The sequence below is a fragment of the Trichosurus vulpecula genome, chromosome 2 (genome assembly GCF_011100635.1).
Source record: "Trichosurus vulpecula isolate mTriVul1 chromosome 2, mTriVul1.pri, whole genome shotgun sequence".
Taxonomy (NCBI): domain Eukaryota; kingdom Metazoa; phylum Chordata; class Mammalia; order Diprotodontia; family Phalangeridae; genus Trichosurus; species Trichosurus vulpecula.
In genome coordinates this window covers 293,648,723-293,666,871 of record NC_050574.1, presented here as the reverse complement: position 1 = coordinate 293,666,871, position 18,149 = coordinate 293,648,723, and the positions used below count along the sequence as shown (strand labels likewise).

The 18,149-nt window shown below is 37.8% G+C and overlaps 1 protein-coding gene across 1 annotated transcript in view; it reads right to left on the bottom strand.

Annotated features, from left to right (window-relative positions):
* LOC118837043 (nck-associated protein 5-like) overlaps positions 1-18,149 on the bottom strand; it is a 155,078-nt gene that overhangs the window by 106,522 nt on the left and 30,407 nt on the right. The window contains exon 6 of the mRNA XM_036744069.1: positions 8,852-8,942. Within this exon, the coding sequence (XP_036599964.1) occupies positions 8,852-8,942 (91 nt within the window). The remainder of the gene's footprint in view (positions 1-8,851; positions 8,943-18,149) is intronic.

Here is an 18,149-nt window from a genome sequence, read left to right as displayed (position 1 = left end):
ATTGATATCTTGGATGGTAAGACTCAGTGATCAAGGGGCCGGTGGAATATCAGTAGATGGGACAGACTGCATGAGATTCATAGGTATCAGCCATGATCCTCTAGTTCAACAAGCTTTTAGGGAACATCATCAGCAAGGAGATGGTGATAGCAGGACTACTCTGTTGGCATTAGCCGCTGTGGGATGCAATAAGAGATATGCTACTGATTCTATGTGGCCCACTGAGCACAGACCCTGGTATTCACTTAGAGATTGTATCATGAGACTAAAGGAGGAGGTAATGAAGACTGCCATTATGACAGGAACTGCAGACAAATATTACAATGATTCAATGGAACTGCCTCATAGGAATTTAATAATTAGGACAGCTCCCCCTGCTTATAAACAACTAATTTTGAATTTATTACTTGGAGAAGTAGGGAGCCGTCTTACAACAGTGATAAATAAGATTTTACAGTTATATGACTTAGGTGACTGGGGAAGGGATAGATCTCCTCGAGAGAGAAGGGTGAATAACCAGCAAACTTGGCGCCAAAGGAGAGTAACAAGGAAAGAAATGTTTACTGCTTTATTGAGAGCAGGAGTAGGTTTTGAAATGATAGATGGAATTCCAACCAATGAATTATACAGAATGTATAGAGGACTTGATAACACGAGAAATAGGGAAATAAGAACTGCTCCTGCAAGCCTACAAGCCACTCAGACTGAAGGTGACCTTGTGTGATTAACGGATGAAAACTTGTACATCTGGAGAAAGGCTGGGAGGACAATCCTAGTCTCTATCTAGGGTGGGATCCTCTTGGCTTCCTCATTATGTTCCTTTTGAAAAGAAACATTTCCCACCTGAGTTTGGCTCTGATGTTGGATCTTTGCATAACTGAAATCTCAACCAAACTTGAGATGATTTTATTTGAAGAATTATAGTCCATACTTGTCTATTCTTTTTGTCCTTTGTTTTGGCTAACCTTGTTGCTAGTTTTGTTTCCTTCAGGCTTAAGCACCCTGCACTTTCCGGTGACTGCCTAAGCATGTAGCATTCTTGGAATTCCTGCCAGCTCGTTAAAGAAATGACCTCTGGAATGGGACTTTTTGGGGGCAGGGCCATCTCTACATCCAATTTCAGCATGAAGAAGCTATGGAAAATGAGACCTTCACCCCTCACCCCAAGATTTTGAGCCCCAATCGTTCAAGGGGGGTGGAAATGATGATAGTGTTCTGTTTACTTATTTTGTGTTATCCTTGCTGTGTTGTTTTATTGTTATGATATTATTGATCCTATGTAATGGATACAAGGATTTAGAGGTGGACATTTGAATTATTAATAATTATTTTGGGGATGATTGATTGAAGAGATTATTTTGCTGGGATCTAGGGGTGGATCGCATTTGAATCGTTAACCAATGTTTGGGAATGTCACTGAATGATATGTTTTGCTTTATAATGAATGATATGTTTTAGTTTCCTTTGTAATTGGATCACAATGTATGTTCTAGGATACATGGCTGATTAGATTATGTATCCTATAACAAGGGGTGGAGTGTAGCCATAATGGCTTTTGTTTTCTTTGAATGACTCAGCTTACCTCATTGAGCCTCTGGACACTGTGGCTTGCTCTTCCGGGGCAGGAGGCCCGGGGAGCATGCCGGGAAGCAGACAACTTCCTGTGTGATGAGTCATGGGGCTGGCTGAGGGGAGGTGTTGACCTCTACCCTAGGGGGAGGGGCCAACTCAGGAACCAATCGGCCCTGGTCATTAGGGCGGAGCTTGATGATGTCAAAAACCCTATAAGAGGGGAGAGGACAGCTTGAAGATTCTTCTTTCCTTTTCCGGTTTGAGCCAGCGACAGTTACGACAGTTACGTCAGTTACAGCGACCGTTACATCGTCAGTTGCAGTTGCAGCTTTAGTTACAGACACAGACACAGCTGAGGCAGGAGCTGCCAGTAGCAGAGCTGATCTACGGGAGGAAGCTGAACAAAGACTTCAGGCCAGTGGGTAATCTTATTACCATCGAGGGGGAAGCATGATTTTGCTTTACGCAATCATGCTTCTCTGTAGCCTCCTGGTTACTCTTGCAAGGCGTACTTATTGGGCCTGGAAGATTTCGACCAACATATCAAAATGGGGCTTCTGGTTCATGGGTTGGTTACTGTGGAGCCTAAATAAATGTTTTGATTCTTCTGCCTTCTACTTTGAGAGTTTCTTCTATCCGGCGATTCCGAACCTTTCAGACATGTTTATGATCCTCTTTGAGATTATAAACTCTGCCCTCCTGATACAGTTTTGTATTTCTTTAATTTAATTCATATCCATTGATGGTGGAGAGAAACAACCTAAATGTGTGCTAGGTAGATGAGGAAAGCCAACAGGAGATAAAAATAAATAATCCATTATTGTGGTTCATTCTAAGTATGTAAACCACAGGCGGATAATGGGAGGACTGACCATATTCCTATAGGACTTTGATGGTGAATAAATAATGCCTTGTTTCCTTTCTCCCACGTTAGCTTACAATATATGATCTTTCCAGACCTTAATCCACATCCATATAAAACACCTGATTTGAAAGTATATTAAGTTCCTGCCTTGTCCTTTTCATCAGACTCCACATTCTAGAATTATCCGAATCCTAGTCCATTCTGCAAGGGATCTGCTACACCATATGCTTCCTTCAAAACGAGTTTGGTATGTTAATGAATGAATAAATGAAAAACATTTGAGTGTGAACTCAAATAGTTCATTCTTCTCTTGTGGACCTATTAGTGCATATGTGGGAGTAGGTACAAAATAGGAACTCAATAAAAGCTTGCTAATTGATTAGTGTGAGTTTCTCAGGAGCTATACATGCTACAAGGGCACAGAATTCCACCTTCACTGCCTGCAGTGGCCCTAACATTTTCTTCTGTTTTGTGTTCCATTCTGTTCATGGAATCACTGAATTTCACAGTTGGGAGGGACCTCAGTAGCCAGGTAGTCCAAGCCACACCTGAAAAAGAATCCCTATTACAACACATAAGTAATCACCTAGCTTTTGAATGAAGGTGCCCAGTGAGAGGGAACCCATTAATGCCTAAGAAAACTGATTTCCTTTTTGAATGGCTCTAAATGTTATGAAGTTTTCCATGACATTGAGCCTGCATTTGCCTCCTTGCAACTTCTACCTATTGCTTCAGGTTCTGCCTTCTGGGGTCAATCAGAACAAATAGATTTCTTCTTCCACATGACAACCTTTCAATTTGGGGGGTTCTTGCTGATGTCTGCCTGAAGGCATGGCATATCTCAAAGTCAGGATGCTGCCACAGAAAGAACATTTTCCATCATAACCCTGTCTCCAACAATCAGTGTTCATGGTACTAAGCAATGTTGGACTCATTCAGAAGAGCCAGATACCTACATGGTGCAAGTTTCATGGATACCTAAAGACTCTCCCCCACCCCATCCAATCATTCTTAGTGATCTGCCATTAAAGCAAGAAAAAAATCCCACCAATAGCAGAATTCCTTTGAGGTAAGGTATTGTTTCAAGAGTGCCACTGCTACGCTGTTTGTAAAAACATATGACCTAAGAAGGGAAACAACATGTTAATCCACAGTCATATTAGTATGAGTTAGCTCATTAGGTTAACAAATCACCACATACTGTATGGAGTTGGTAGAGAATGAAGTAACTCATAATGTGGAATCCAGAACTAGGGAATTTTAACCTGGGAGGGGAAGAAGAAATCAAGTCAACCCCAAAGTTTAAGCATGTACCCAGCATATCCTAGGTCTACAGTATGAGCCATTGTCTGGGATCTTAGCAGAATAACATAGTGGAGAACCCTTAGTGCCACTGGAAGGTCAAATGTGCCAGATGCCTGGGAGTGGGAAGGTTACCAAATGAAGGAGAAACTAAAGGTAATCCTAAAATGACCTAATTCTTGTGCTGACACTTGTTTTGTGTTTTACTTGAGGTCAGCATTGGTTTCCAGGACTTGATCATATATTAGCAATGACACATGATTACACACTGAGTGACAATATGATACAGTAGATAGAGGTGCTTGAACTCGGTATCAGGAAGATTAGTGTCACATCCCTCTGCAGACAATTTTTAACTGTTTGATCCTGGGCAAATCATTTGGCCCCATTTATAAAATGAAAGTGTTGGGCTACATAGTCTCTAACATCAGTACTATTATTAAATCTATGATGCCATGATGATACTTTCTCTGTGTGTAATACCTTCTGTTTCCTTCTGAGGTGATAGAGAATGGAACACAGGAAAATGAATATGACAGGTATTATACTAATTCATAGAGTACTTGAAAATTTGCAGATCAGTCAATGGAGTAGCCTCCTTTTATTTTTTTCCAGGGGAGAAAGGCTACAAAAGTGACCAATTAGCTTTGCCAATTGTAGCTAGAAACCAAATATCATAGGAATTTTCTTAGCATTATTTTCATTCAACTGTCATTGAGTTTTTCTTCAAATTCCCTAAATTTATGTTATTTCACATTCTATTATTTATTCCCTTTTACCTTTTTGCTGAAATATTTATTTTTTCATTCTTTTGTTTATTTATTTGGAGCTGATCGGTGTTGAGTGACTTGCCCAGGACTGTTGATAGTTTTTGTTGGCTGACTTTTTTTCTGGGAAATCTATCTTATTTCTCCGTGTATCAATTTACACAAGAATATATAATAGTCTGTCCCATTGAGAAGGACTTCAGATATTAAATAAACATTTTATATGTTAGAATCTGAAGTCTGAATAGCTCAATCAAATATGAAAAGACCATCAAAGACAAGGAGCTTGACTTTGGGATACTGCTTGTATTGTTCACTTTGTCTCTGGCTGCTCTTTTGCATAAGACCCCAAAAGGAATTTGCAAAGCATAACTGACTAGATTGAGACTGATTACCATAAGCCAGTGTGGAATACCTTGCTGAGGGAACTGGATTTGGATCAGGAAGGATTGTTAACTAGAGAGGGTAGAGTAGACTACTCTTGCCTTGAGGTGATGGATCTCAGACCTCATCTCTGAGGAAATCTAAGACCAGAGGCTTCTGCCAACGTAGGCTAAAGTTCATTGTCTTACCTCAGGGGTTCTTAGCCTTGTGTCAGGGATGCCTTTGGAAGTCTGGTAAGACCTAGGGACCCCTTCTCAGAATAATGTTTTTAGATGCTTAAATTATACACGTAGAATTAAAAAAGAAACCAAATACATTGAAAAGAAGTCATCAAAATGCTGTTTTTATAACATTCATAGATCTCAGTTTCACGACTCTTGCTTTAGCTGAAAGAACAACATAGCTCTCCAGCTGAAAAGAGTACCCCAGTATTCCACATAAAGAGACTGCAGTACCATCCAGCTGAACCAGTGGCTGAAGGTGGTAAAGGATTCTAAGTATCTATCAAAGACTGAGGTCCCAAAAGAGCAGTGGATCGACATGTCCTGCAGAAATACCACACTGTGAGAAGAGCCCACAAGAAGGGCAGCCTGCCTGGACTATTCCAGCAGCAGCTTCTCAGTGACCAAGTGATCTGCCATGGCCCAGTTTGGTGGAAGTCCTCAGTAGATGAGACAACTGTCAGAACCAGCCTGGAAATAGCCATGCGCAACAACCTGTCTGGTCCAGCCTAGCATTAGCAGTAGTCATGTGATGTGCTTGGCTCAACCCAGAAGCAGATAAACTCATATAGCCCAGATATTTCACCTCACTAGGAAAAAGCCCAGTAGGCCAGTGGAGTGACTCATCCATCACTGATACCACAGCCTGCAGTGAATCCTGGGAGGATCCACTGGAAAACCAAAAAGAACACTGAGGCTCTGGGGTTCCAGAGTAGTGAGCTGCATGGCTTTATGCATATTACCCACATGAGTGCCTCACTATCAATGTACCATCCTCCCTCCCTGCGACTCTGTGTATGGATTGGTGAGAGAGTACAAGTCTGGTTCAGGATGTGATGCTTTGTAATTATGGTTTTTGCTAAGCTAGCTGAACAAATGCCTTTGCTGAAGTACTAATAAGTTGATTGCTAATGGGAAGTACATCAGTGGAGGTTGTATCTAAGGGTTACCCCTAGAACCCTGAAAATAGCAGCACTGGCTCCTTCAGAGACCCAACTTTCTGGTGCTACGGTAGAGTGGGGGAATGAGCCAATGGATAATACATATACAATATACAGGGTGTCCCAAAAGTCTCAGTATACTCATTTTAAGCTTTCATATGTTCAATAGCTTAAAATTGCACTGAGACTTCTGGGACAGCTTGTATTTGATAAATATGGCCTGTTTAGTGAGGAAATGTATCATATGTTACACTATTTAGATTAATCATTTCTCATAAGTGTGAGGGCCTGTGCTGATTAAAACTGTTATGAATAGAAGAAAACATGTTTTAATATCTACAAGTATGTTTTCATTTCACACATCTTCACATCAGGGATGCTGATCAGCCAAACTCTTCTATATAATGATTTTGTAATTAAGCCACACTGTTTTGCCCAATCAAAGACAAGCTCACCCTTCATAATAGAAATGCAAACAGATCTCTGATTCATGAATTGGTTAATTGCTCTTGCCTGTTGCAGACATCAGTCAGCGTTTGGTTGTTAGCCACAACACTTAAATTTATTGTTCCCTCTACTTGGAAACCTCACAATAGATGGAAAATGGTTATTAGGAAGTCTCAGTGTTTTCTGATAATTAAATATTTTGGTGTGGTGGTCTATCATTCATTTTCTCTAAGAAAGTATTTACTGTCATTCCAATTAGATGTGAAGTTTCCATAGGTTTTTTGGGGGGTGGGGTGAAGATTAAAAATAAATTTAAGTTAGTTGACTCAGTTGGATCCTTGCCTTGGGAGCAGTTGGCTAGACTGAATGACAATGTTCTTGTCAGCTCAAAGTAGCTTTATCTCTTTGAAGACAAAAATGTTCAGTCTAGTGAAAATCTAGTCCAGATATACTTTTGTTTCTTTAATACAGAATCAGCAATCTATTTAAATCTACTTCAATCATTGTAGTCCTTTAAAAGGATCAGTTCCTAACAAACATGCATGCATGTTACTAATTTTACAGGTCCAACAGCACCTAATTTTAGAAAAATGGCAACTCTTCAGTGCTTTCCATAGTGTCAAGTTTGAAGGTTGTTAAATAATATTTAACTTGCACATTAGCTAACTATGCAGAACTGATACCAATTTAAGCATTTTGCATTGACAACTATAATAAAGGGTGTCTTTTTGGAATAATAATCTTATTCAGACTATGCTCATTCAGCTCTATTTTGTTAAGGCTTTTGCATCCCCAATTACAAATGAAGAGAATAATAATGGTGTGCCAGTCTCATTAAGTGTGGGGATACAACAATTCACTCCAATAAACTGTAAATTACAGTTTGTGGATGACTGCTGTGTATACTAGGAAGTCGGTAGGAGAGTATACCAACATGGAGCTGACAGCAGGAGTGGATGCTGAGAGCTGGCAGCCAAAGATATTCTCGGGAAAGGACAGGAGCAATGGATACTGATTAAATCCAGAAACAAGAAAGCTGTGAGAGCTGTCACAACACTGCAATAGGGTAGTCAAGATTATCTTTAACGTGCCTGAATACAGTCTGTAGGAAAGGATTCAATCATACACTGGCATCCTTTGTAAAATCAAAATAACCCCAAATGCCCAAATTCTAAGTTCTTTTGAGTTCTATTCTGCATTTTCCCCAAGATCATCAGGCGCTATTAAAGTTATTATCTTGTGTATCTCCCTATTAGGATCACAGCTGCTGACAGCTCTTCAATCTCCTGGTTACCACCCATTACTAGACATTCTCAAAGTGTCAGCAAAGGCCTTTTGTCTTGAGGAACTATAGTTTCTACACTTCATTTGTTCTGCACAATTAAAAGAAGTAGCTGATAAGCCAAATTCATTTAAGAAATGTGGATTTTTATAATGAGACTTTTACCAGAGAGAAAGACAGTGGGGCTGGAGAATTTTCAAAACCAATAGGAGCCTATCTCCAAGCTTACTTTTTTTTTTTTCCTTGAGGGTGGGGGAGAAGGTGAGGAATATGGCTTTAATCCACTGGGCTTTATTTATTCACTTTTGGTCCAGACTTGTGATTTATTTAGTGGAAGAAATTCCTAACATAAAAAACTATGTTCACTGATGCAGAGTCACAATTTATCTGTATTTGATAGTCATAGAAAGTTGCCGGAGGCTATGAGAGGTTAAATAACTTGCATGGTAGTACACAGTCAGTATGTGTCAAAGGCAAGACTTGAATCCAGGTATTTCTGTCTTAAGTGGGGGGGACCTTCTACCTACTGTACCATGCTGCTTCTCAGTCTGTTTTTTTTTCTAATATCAAAATATATCAATTTCCATTTGGGAAGGCCAAATGATGAATTTCTAGCCTATATGTTTAATGAGGTTACTTTTAGACAGATTCTTCTTGGGGTCCAAATGTGAAATGTTGATGTAGCATATGGTTAGTTTTTCTTGGGTGAAATCTTCCAAGTGCACATGATTGGAAATATTAGATGAGAAGCATATACATTCTGCTTCCTTTTTTATTGGCAATTCACACTTTCCTCTACTTGGTATTCTGCTGCTTTGACCATTCCACACTACCTAATAAAGACCTAATAAAGATCTTGACATCTTACCACCTTTACTTTTTCCCCTCAAGGTCTCCAGTGCTATCTAAGCAAATGAAGTAAAAGTGCCTGTGCTGGTGGGATTGCTTAAAAGGAGCTGCATTAAGACATCGACTCCTGGACTCCAGGAATTTATTGAGTTCAAAAGTAGGAACTATTGCATAGACAAATGACACAATAGTGAAAGTAGTAGGAAAATATTAATTGGTACCTATTATGTGGTTTTGAAATGGAGAATGTCCTCCATTCTCCATAATGGTGTCATCTTCATCCTCTTGAAGGCTTTCAGTGACCTCTTTTATCTATAAAAAGAAGAAAACACAGAACATTCTTTTCCTGTTATCTTTAGCAACTCTCAGCAAAAGGGTGTTTTCCACAGCTATTGTATGTTTTCTTAACTGCATTGAATGGATTCATTACTACTTTTAATTATAATAAATTATTTTCAGACATATAACCTTAGTTTTGAAAGTGAAAATTTATAGGGCACATCATTCCACAAAAACCTTTGGAGGTAACAGCTTTGGTTTTCGTTCCTTTAATGAAGTCTGTAACACAGAGCTGTCAAGAAAAATTAAGGTTTAAGGAAGTGTAATTTCTCTGGAGGGAATGACTTCCACTACAATTTATTTTAATAAGAATAAAGAAATACATTCAGGTCTCTACTGGTGTGAGTCTTGGAGATTTTTGTGTTTTATTCATTCTAGGACAGAACAATGAGGTGACCCCAATGTGGGATCAATGACCTGGAGAATTGAGTTGATTATTTAGATAATTCAAGCAAAAACAAACCCCTCCCTAATCTTTTACCTGTAATAACCAGATAATTAGAAAGGGTGTGGGGAAAGGGAGAGAGGTAATTAATTACCCAAATAATTACTTAAATTCTTCATTTTACTTTGCATGTCTACATTTAGCTTCAGCGTGAATTCAAAGGTGGTTTTTTTTTGGACTCTGGATAGTACTTTTAATGCTCTAATTAAAAGACATTTCATCTGGTCAACTAGAAAGACAATGGCAATAATATAAAATGGGTAATGCAATAAGAATCCTAGTTATGCACATATGTTCTTTAATTGCCACTGGATTTGCTCTGGGACTTGGGTGGAATGCCAAGCAGCCATTATTTTATATTTGCACTGTAGAAAGTCATGCAGATGTATGCTGACCTTGAGCTCAATTTAGCTTCCTGCTTTTTTTGTCTCCCATTCCTCATATTTAATGGAATAAGACTAATTATTTACATTTTATGACCATGGTTTTAATATTAGAATGTAATTGGCGCTTAATCGGTCCAATGTGGATTGTCAAAAGATGCCAAATTGAAATAGATCTCTAACTCTGCCACCTCCAACCTGTGTAATGCAAATTGATATGGGAATGGAGAGCCAGTACCTTCATTTCCTCACCTCACTTACTCTATTACTAGATTTGGGGATGTTTCATTGCTTATTAGCACCTCCAAAAGAAAAGGGCAACATAGGGACTCTTCTGCCTCTTGTGATACAAATCTACATTTGTATTGGACAAGAAATAATTCCACTGATGTGACCTCTGAAGACATCATAAAAATATAGGATTTATCTTACTAAGTCAAACCAGTATTTCCTCTAGCCTGACAATTTATTTCTCATTGTAGAATCAAGGAAAAGTCACAATTGTCTTTCCACTGATGTCAAAATAATCATTAAATCTAATTAGAGATGTGTCCTTAAACATACTAATTTCCTCTAATAAGGATTCTGTTATTGATCTATCCTCCTGATTTATAAAAAACCTTTTTGGAATAGATTGATATTTTTAATCAGTAGTTCTTCTTTGGGTAATAAGTTCAATTTCTATCTGCATTGTAATTCAATTGAAGAATTCATTGACCATTTATTAAGAACCTATTATGGCAAGACATTATGCTAGGCCCTGGCTAGACAGAGATAAAGAGCAACATGATCTCTGCCCTCAAACACTTCACAATCTAATTGGTGAAATAGAATATGGGCACAAATAAATGTAATGCAAGGTAGAATGTGACTGAGGGCAAAAGCAAGCGAGAAAAAATTATTCTTGGGAAAATTTGTGGAGGGAGACCAAGTTAAGGCTTCATGGAACTGACATCACCAGAGCAGAGTCTTTAATTAAGAAAAGAACTGAAAATTTAGATGAAGGAGTGCATTCCAGACATTGGGGCAGGTCTATGTGAGTGCATAGAAGTAAAAGATCAATCAGTCAACAAATACAGAGTAGTAGATACAAAGATATAGGTTCAGATCTAGCCTCAGAAGCTATCAAAGTAACTATAGGCTTTAGTTTATGTTAAAATGAGTGGGATTGAACTTGAAAGCCTCTATGGTTCCTTCCAGCTCTAAATCTATGATCCTATGACCAAGTAATCATTTATTAGCACCTACTATGTGCCAGGTACTGTTTGGTGCTAAGAGTACAAAGATGAATATGAAACAGTACCTGACCTCAAGAAGTTTGCATTTGAGTGGGGAAGATGACACATATATAGACAAACAATTACCCATTAGTAGTACAGTTGGGGGAAAAGGCTGCAAATGTAGGCTGGAACCAGAAAGTGGCGGGCTGCAAACGGCTGTTTTTTTGAGTTTGTATTTATATATATATATATAAAAGGCAGCCACAAAGATTTTTTTGAGTAGAGGAGACAGGTCAGACCTGGACCTTAGGAAGATCGTTCTTTTGCAGCTGTGTGAAATAAGGAGCCATACGGGTGACAGGAAGAGCAGTGAGGAGACTATTACAACATTCTAGATGAGATATGATGGGTGCCTTAACTGGGGAGGCTTGGAACCTAAACAAAGAGAAAGGGACAGATGGGGGAGATATCATGAACAATGATACTTTTAATTATCCTAAATTTACTCTTTTCAGTCTCAAAGGGATGTCCCCCAATTCTAAAACGGGAACAAGTCCATATTTGCCCCATTCCTTTACTTATTGTCAGTCACAATCACTTTCTCTTCATCTTTCCAAACCAAAGAATAATAGAATGTGAAGCCGCAGAGATTTTTTTAAGAGCTAGAAGAGACCTTAGAAATAATCTAGTTCAATCACTTCATATTACTGACAAGGGAAATAAAGTATAAGGATATTAAGGAAATTGTTTAAGGTCACACAGGAAGTTAGAAGAAGACCCAGCAGTGGCCCACACAGGTCAGTCTCAATGCCTGGAATGTACTCCTTCATCTAAACTTTCTAAATTCTTTTCTTAATTAAAGACTGCTCTGATGATATCAATTTCATGAAGCCTTACTTGGTCTCCCTCCACAATTTTTCTAAAGAGCAATTTTTTCTTGCTTCCTTTTGCCCTCAATTACATTCTGCCTTGCATTACATATATTTGTGCACATGATGTATTTTACCGATTAGATTGTGAAGTGTTTGAGGGCAGGGATCACACTGTTCATCTGTCTAGCCAGTACCTAGCACTATGATAGGTTCTTAATAAACGGTCAATGAAGTCTTCAACTGAATTATAATGCAAGTAGTAAGTGGAACTTATTACCCAAAGAATTACTACTGATTGAAATTCTTAATATATTCCAAATAGGTTTTTTTTTAAAAAAAATAAATTAGGAGGCTAGAAACCCATGATCTGACTCTCAGTCAAGTCCTTTCTGTATGACTCCTCTCTGCACCTAAACTTTCTAGTCTGTAGCCCTAAAGAAGCACTCCACCCCTGAAGGTGAAGTTGTGTTTACAGGGGCTTAGTTTTTGTGGGGGATTTAGACCCTCTCCAGTTCCGTGATGCCTTTATTATACTGTGCTAGTCAGGATTTCAAACAGCTTTCCAGGAGCTGACAAACTCTAGTTTCAGGTTAGCTATGATGTTCTGTTTTGCTTGCAAACTGAGGCTAGTCCTTTCCCTTCAACTGACTTAAAGCCTTTTAGAGCTGAGCGGGCACACAAAAGAGCTAGGATGCCATAACCATCCTAACCCAGTCAGATACTTTTTATATTGGCCCAACTACTTGTAGTTAGCCCTGGCTAATTTATCATAGAAACAGGGCTGAAGGACAAGGCTTATAATCACTAAGTCTCCAAACATCCCATGGATAACATGGCATATTTGGTCCCTACAGAAGAGATTCAGTACTAATGATGAATTATGAGAAATAAGAAATAGGGGGGAAATGTTAGACAAGTGAAATGACATATAACTGGTACATGAGACTCCTTCAGTCAACCTGACGTATTCATGCTAATAGGCCTAAGTAGAAAGAAGTAGATAATTAAAAAATTTTTTTTAATTGGCTATGGATGACAGCTATAATTTATTTTGGCAGCAGATTCCCTTTACTAATTATATTATTCATAAACTGAAATTAAAATTAGTTGGCATTCATGAACAGGCTCTGGATGAGATCACCCGGATCATAGGGAGGTTGCAGGGATCATGCTGAGTGGGGAGTGGGAGCCAGCTTGGGGTTAAGTAGCTACTGTAAATAACAACTCAAGAAAACAAGTATTGACGAAGGCCTACTATGCACGAGTCACAATGCTAAACACTGAGGATACAAAGACAAAATCAAAAGCATTTCTGCTCTGAAGGGACTTACATTCTAGTGGACGTAATAAATTAAGGTACATAATAAAAATAATACAAAGAACATCGAGGAGAAAGAGAATACCAACTCCTGGTAGGGCAAGGGAAGGTTGAGAGAAATCTTCCTGGAGGAAGTATCCCTTTCAGTTGAGCTTATCACGAAGTCAAGGATTCTGAGAAGAGTCACCTGGAATGTTATCAGGTAAGCTCATTGAGGGCAGAGAATTTTTTTGTTGGTTTGTTTGTTCTGCGGTTTTTTTTGGCATCTCCAACACAGAACAGTATCTGGCACGTAGTATAATGCTCAATAAAGGATTTTTGTTTGTTAGGGAATAGCTTGTACAAACGCATGGAGGTGATACATAGACTATAAATTTTGGGGAGTCATTAGCAGTTTTTTTAGCAGCTAGGGGCTCAGTGTAGAGAGTGCTGGGCCTGGAGTCAGAAAGACCTGAGTTCAAATCCTGGCCTCAAACTTGTGAGCTGTGTGACCCTGGGCAAGTCATTTTAACCCACTGGAAGAGGAAATGGCAAACCACTCCAGTATCTTTGCCAAGAAAATCCCAAGGGCAGTATGGTCTATGGGGTCACAAAGAGTTGGATGTGATTGAACAACAAATACTTTCAGGGCAGCTAGGTGGTGCAGTGGATAAAATGCCAGGCCTGAAGTCAGAAAGACTCATCTTCCTGAGTTCAAATCTGTCCTCAGATATTTACTAGCAAGTCACTTAACCCTGTTTGCCTCAGTTTCCTCATCTATAAAAATGAGCCAGAAGAGGAAATGGCAAACCAGTCCAGCATCTTTGCCCAAGAAAACCCCAAATGGGGTCATGAAGAGTTGGGCACAACTGAAAAACAACAACAGTAGCTTTTTTGGTAGGAATGGAGAATTCATGAAGAGAAATGGCATTTATTAAAACTGGAAAGGCAGACTGGAGATAAGTAGTGGTGTTTGTTAAATGCTAGGGTAAGAAACTTGTATTTTCTTATTGGCAATGGCATGGGAAGCCTGAAAGCATTTGATCTAGGGAATGACATGATCAGACCTGTCTCTTGTAAAGATTATTTTGGCAGCTGTACAGAGGACGGAATGGAGAAGAGTTTGGAAGAAGGGACCAACAAAGAAGTCTCTTCGTGTATACAGTGTACTAGACAGGAGGTAATAAGGACCTGAATAAGTGAGTTGACTCTGTGAGTGGAGGATGAGGGAAAGAGAATTGTCAAGGATTATTTTCAGCATTTGAATCTGGGGGTAAGATTGGATGCTAGTGCATAGTGGGGTCAATATGAGTGGAGATAAGCTTAGAGAATACTGACTAGGGCACAAATCCAAGGAGAGCTCAAAGAGGACTATGGATCTCAAAATGATATTTCCCTAGCCCCGTACTCTTAAGCACAGACAGAAAGTACAATCAGTAATATTTTTAAATATGATAAGGGGTAGGAGTCAAATAGCACCCACATAATCGGGAATAGTATTTGCCAGTGTTCCTTTTGGCTGTTGATGTTAGAAACCAGTATTTTTCTAAGGGAGGTTCTAGGATATCCAAAGATGTCCTTTAGAGAAGTCCTAGTTTGTGCCACTGACATGCAGGATACATGATAATTATTAGTGTCAAAATAGCATTAAGAGGTCTATCTTTTACAGAGAATGTTGAAATGATAACTGTGCAGGATTTAATAAGAGAACCATGTGTAAATATTTTCACAGTTTTATGTTATTTTGTCTAGGAGATACCATGATCATTGGATGGTCCTTTTTTTCAGAGTATAGAACACCAGTAAAGTACTCATTATTTGAATGAGTAGTACTAGTCTTTACCCCATATCATATAACATAATTTTATAAAGCAGTTTATATCCATCCGTGATCCCACTTAGTTCTTACAAGATCAAAAGTTATATAGAACAAATATTACTGTCTTCATTTCCTAGATGTGGAACTTGAGGTTGAGAGAGATTAAGTGACTTGCCCATTGTCAGTAATAATCAAGCAGTAGACTAGACTGATACCTTCTGATCCCAACTACAGAGTTCTCCCGTCTGCACCATAGGACTTCTAATATATTTACTTTCTCAGTTGTTTTTATATTAATCTATTTACATGTCTTACTGACTCTCCTCACTGTGAGAACCATGAACACAGTGACCATGTCAATTCCAGACCTACTATCATGCCTTTTAAATAGGAGAAGCTTAATAAATGTTCAATGAACTAATGAATGAATTGATAATTCTTTGGATGAAGTCTCTCTATAAAATTTTTTTTGCTGGATTCATTATATATTTCCTCTTTGAATTCCCATAAATTTAAGAGCTTCCTCCAAAGCCACATTATATTTATAAGTCCATTTAGAAGGAAGGAGAAATAAAACATCTTAGATTGTGAGATATCCTTGAAAGAGAAGAAAACAATTTGGGAGTCATTGCCTTTTAATTTATTTAGAAACCCATTTCTTATGGATTATGAAGGGCAAAATATGCATGATTATGATTAGTGTCAAAAAAGCATTAAGAACTTCATCTTTCACTTTGAGAATGTTGGAGTGACAATATTTTGCAGGACTTAATAAGAGGAGATTGATGGGCAATTGTTGTCACAGTTCTATTATTTTATCTGGGCAGCACTATCCTCATGGGATGGCTCTTTTTTGCCTTTTTATTAGCACTTTTTCTTTTCAGAGTACAGAATATCAGTGAGCAAAGGAAACTATACATCATTTGAATCAAAAAAGAGATAATAAAATGACTTTCTTCTCTTGTATGATAGATGTATTTATATATGAGTACACTGCATATGTAGATATGCATGCATATATATGTATGCATATCCCCCCATAGCTATCAATCACCTAAGTTCTTGGCCAATGGTGGTTCGGATAGGAGCTTGGGATAATTTTCCTCCAGACTTTTATTTTTCTGAAACATTTTGAAATTTACAAGAAGACATGACTGGCTTCATAACAATGTACACAAATCTCTGACTTATTTACTTAATGCTCGTACTTACTATTTGTTTGACTCTTGATAAATTATTTAAGCTCTCTCAGCCTCAGTTTCCTCATTTGTAAAATGAAGAGGTTGGATTTGATGGCCTCAGGTCCATTCCAGCTTTAACCCATGATTCTGGTATAACTCATCAAGAGAATACTACTCTTTTCCTCTTAAAAAGACTTCTAATTTTATATAATTTAAATAAAAGTATGAAGCAACACAACCTTTGCATAAATTATATAAAAATTAGAGTTAAGTGGTGGGTAAGTGATAGCATGATGAAGACATAATCCTTTAATTACCACCCTGAAAGAGAAAAGGATTCAGTTCTGCAAAGCATTAAGGACCTTTTGTATATTCTTTAACACATGTCTAGTAATGTTGAAAATGGACTTACTATTACCTATCTCTATAAAGGCTTGCTACATGCAGGTGTCTGTAATATACTTGGAAATAATCTTTCAGCACTAATAACATAGACAAAAAGATGAACTGAAATGATGCAAGCTTCTTTTAAGGTAGGGGCCATACATCTTAGTTTATGGTTTTTTATCATAGGATTTGGGTTTTGAGGGAACTTACGTATCATTTACACCATCTCCTTCACTATATAGATGGAGAAACTGAGGTTTGGAGAGTTTAAATGGCTTATCCAAGGTAACACAGGCAGGAAGCAGCAGAGCTAGAATATTCAAATACAGATCCTCAGGACTTCAAATTCAGTCCTCTTTATTATACTATGTTGCTTTTTTGCTGTCTTAATTAAAGATGAGTCATTAGATTTTTAAATTGAAGTACGAATGGTATAAATTGGAGCTTTCAAGCAAAAAGCATTATGACAAATTCTCTGTATCATGCTTTAAAATTTTAAATAAGCAGATATCAAACTCTCCTTAAATTTTTGAAAATAAGACTATCCAAATTAAATCTCTCAAACTGAGGCAACTTGGTTGTTCCATGGATAGAGTACTAAATCTAGAGTAGAGGTTTCCAAACTTATCTCACCTACTGCCCCCTTTTCAAAAAAAAAATTACTCAGTGTCCCCCTGGAAATCTACTTTCTTTAACCCTTTAATGTTTTCTTTTAAATTTGTGCCATTTCAAAATACATATATATTTTTAAAACTGGCATCTCAAATTTAATAATTTATTGCAAATTTGTGGGATTTTTTTTCCCTGTACTGAAATTTTGATGATGCAATACTTGGTCATGTAACCAAATAGTATCATATTGTAAACAAGTACATATTCTTACTGATGCATTCTGAACTTCCCAACAATGTGTGACACACTCACCTGCCAATACTTGCTTGTTAAGACCTGTTGGGGGACTTGACTCCTGATGGGTTATAACTTACATTTTGTGTGTTTATTTGTAAAATAATGTAATCATTACAACTTTAACTCTTTTACACAACAGATGAAATGTATGAATGGTTTTTCAAAATTTTCTTATCTTTTCTTCTTTTCTTATGCTTCTACCACCCCCTTATTTTTATTCAATGCCCCCAAGTACACCCAAGACTACTATTGCCCACCATTTTTCCAGAGCCCCCAGGGGGTGGTATTGCCCATTTTGGGAACTTATGATAAAGTTAGGAAGATCTGAGTAAAAATCTTGCCTCCATAACTTACTAACTGTGTGACTCTTCACAAGTTACTTAACCTCTCTGTCACAGTTTTCTCCTTTAGTAGCACCTACTTCCCAGAGTTATTATGAGAATAAAATGAGATAAAAACATTATATTATTATTGTATTGTATTATAATTATATTAAAATCATTATGTTTAAAGCATTATACAATTGATTGATATTATTATTATTACTATTATTCCCTGAACTTAGTATTGAAGTAGAATCATTGTCATATAATGTAAACTTTTTGAGGGCAGGCACTCTTATTTTTGTCTGTGTGCTCAGTGCTTAACATAATTCCTGAAATTATGG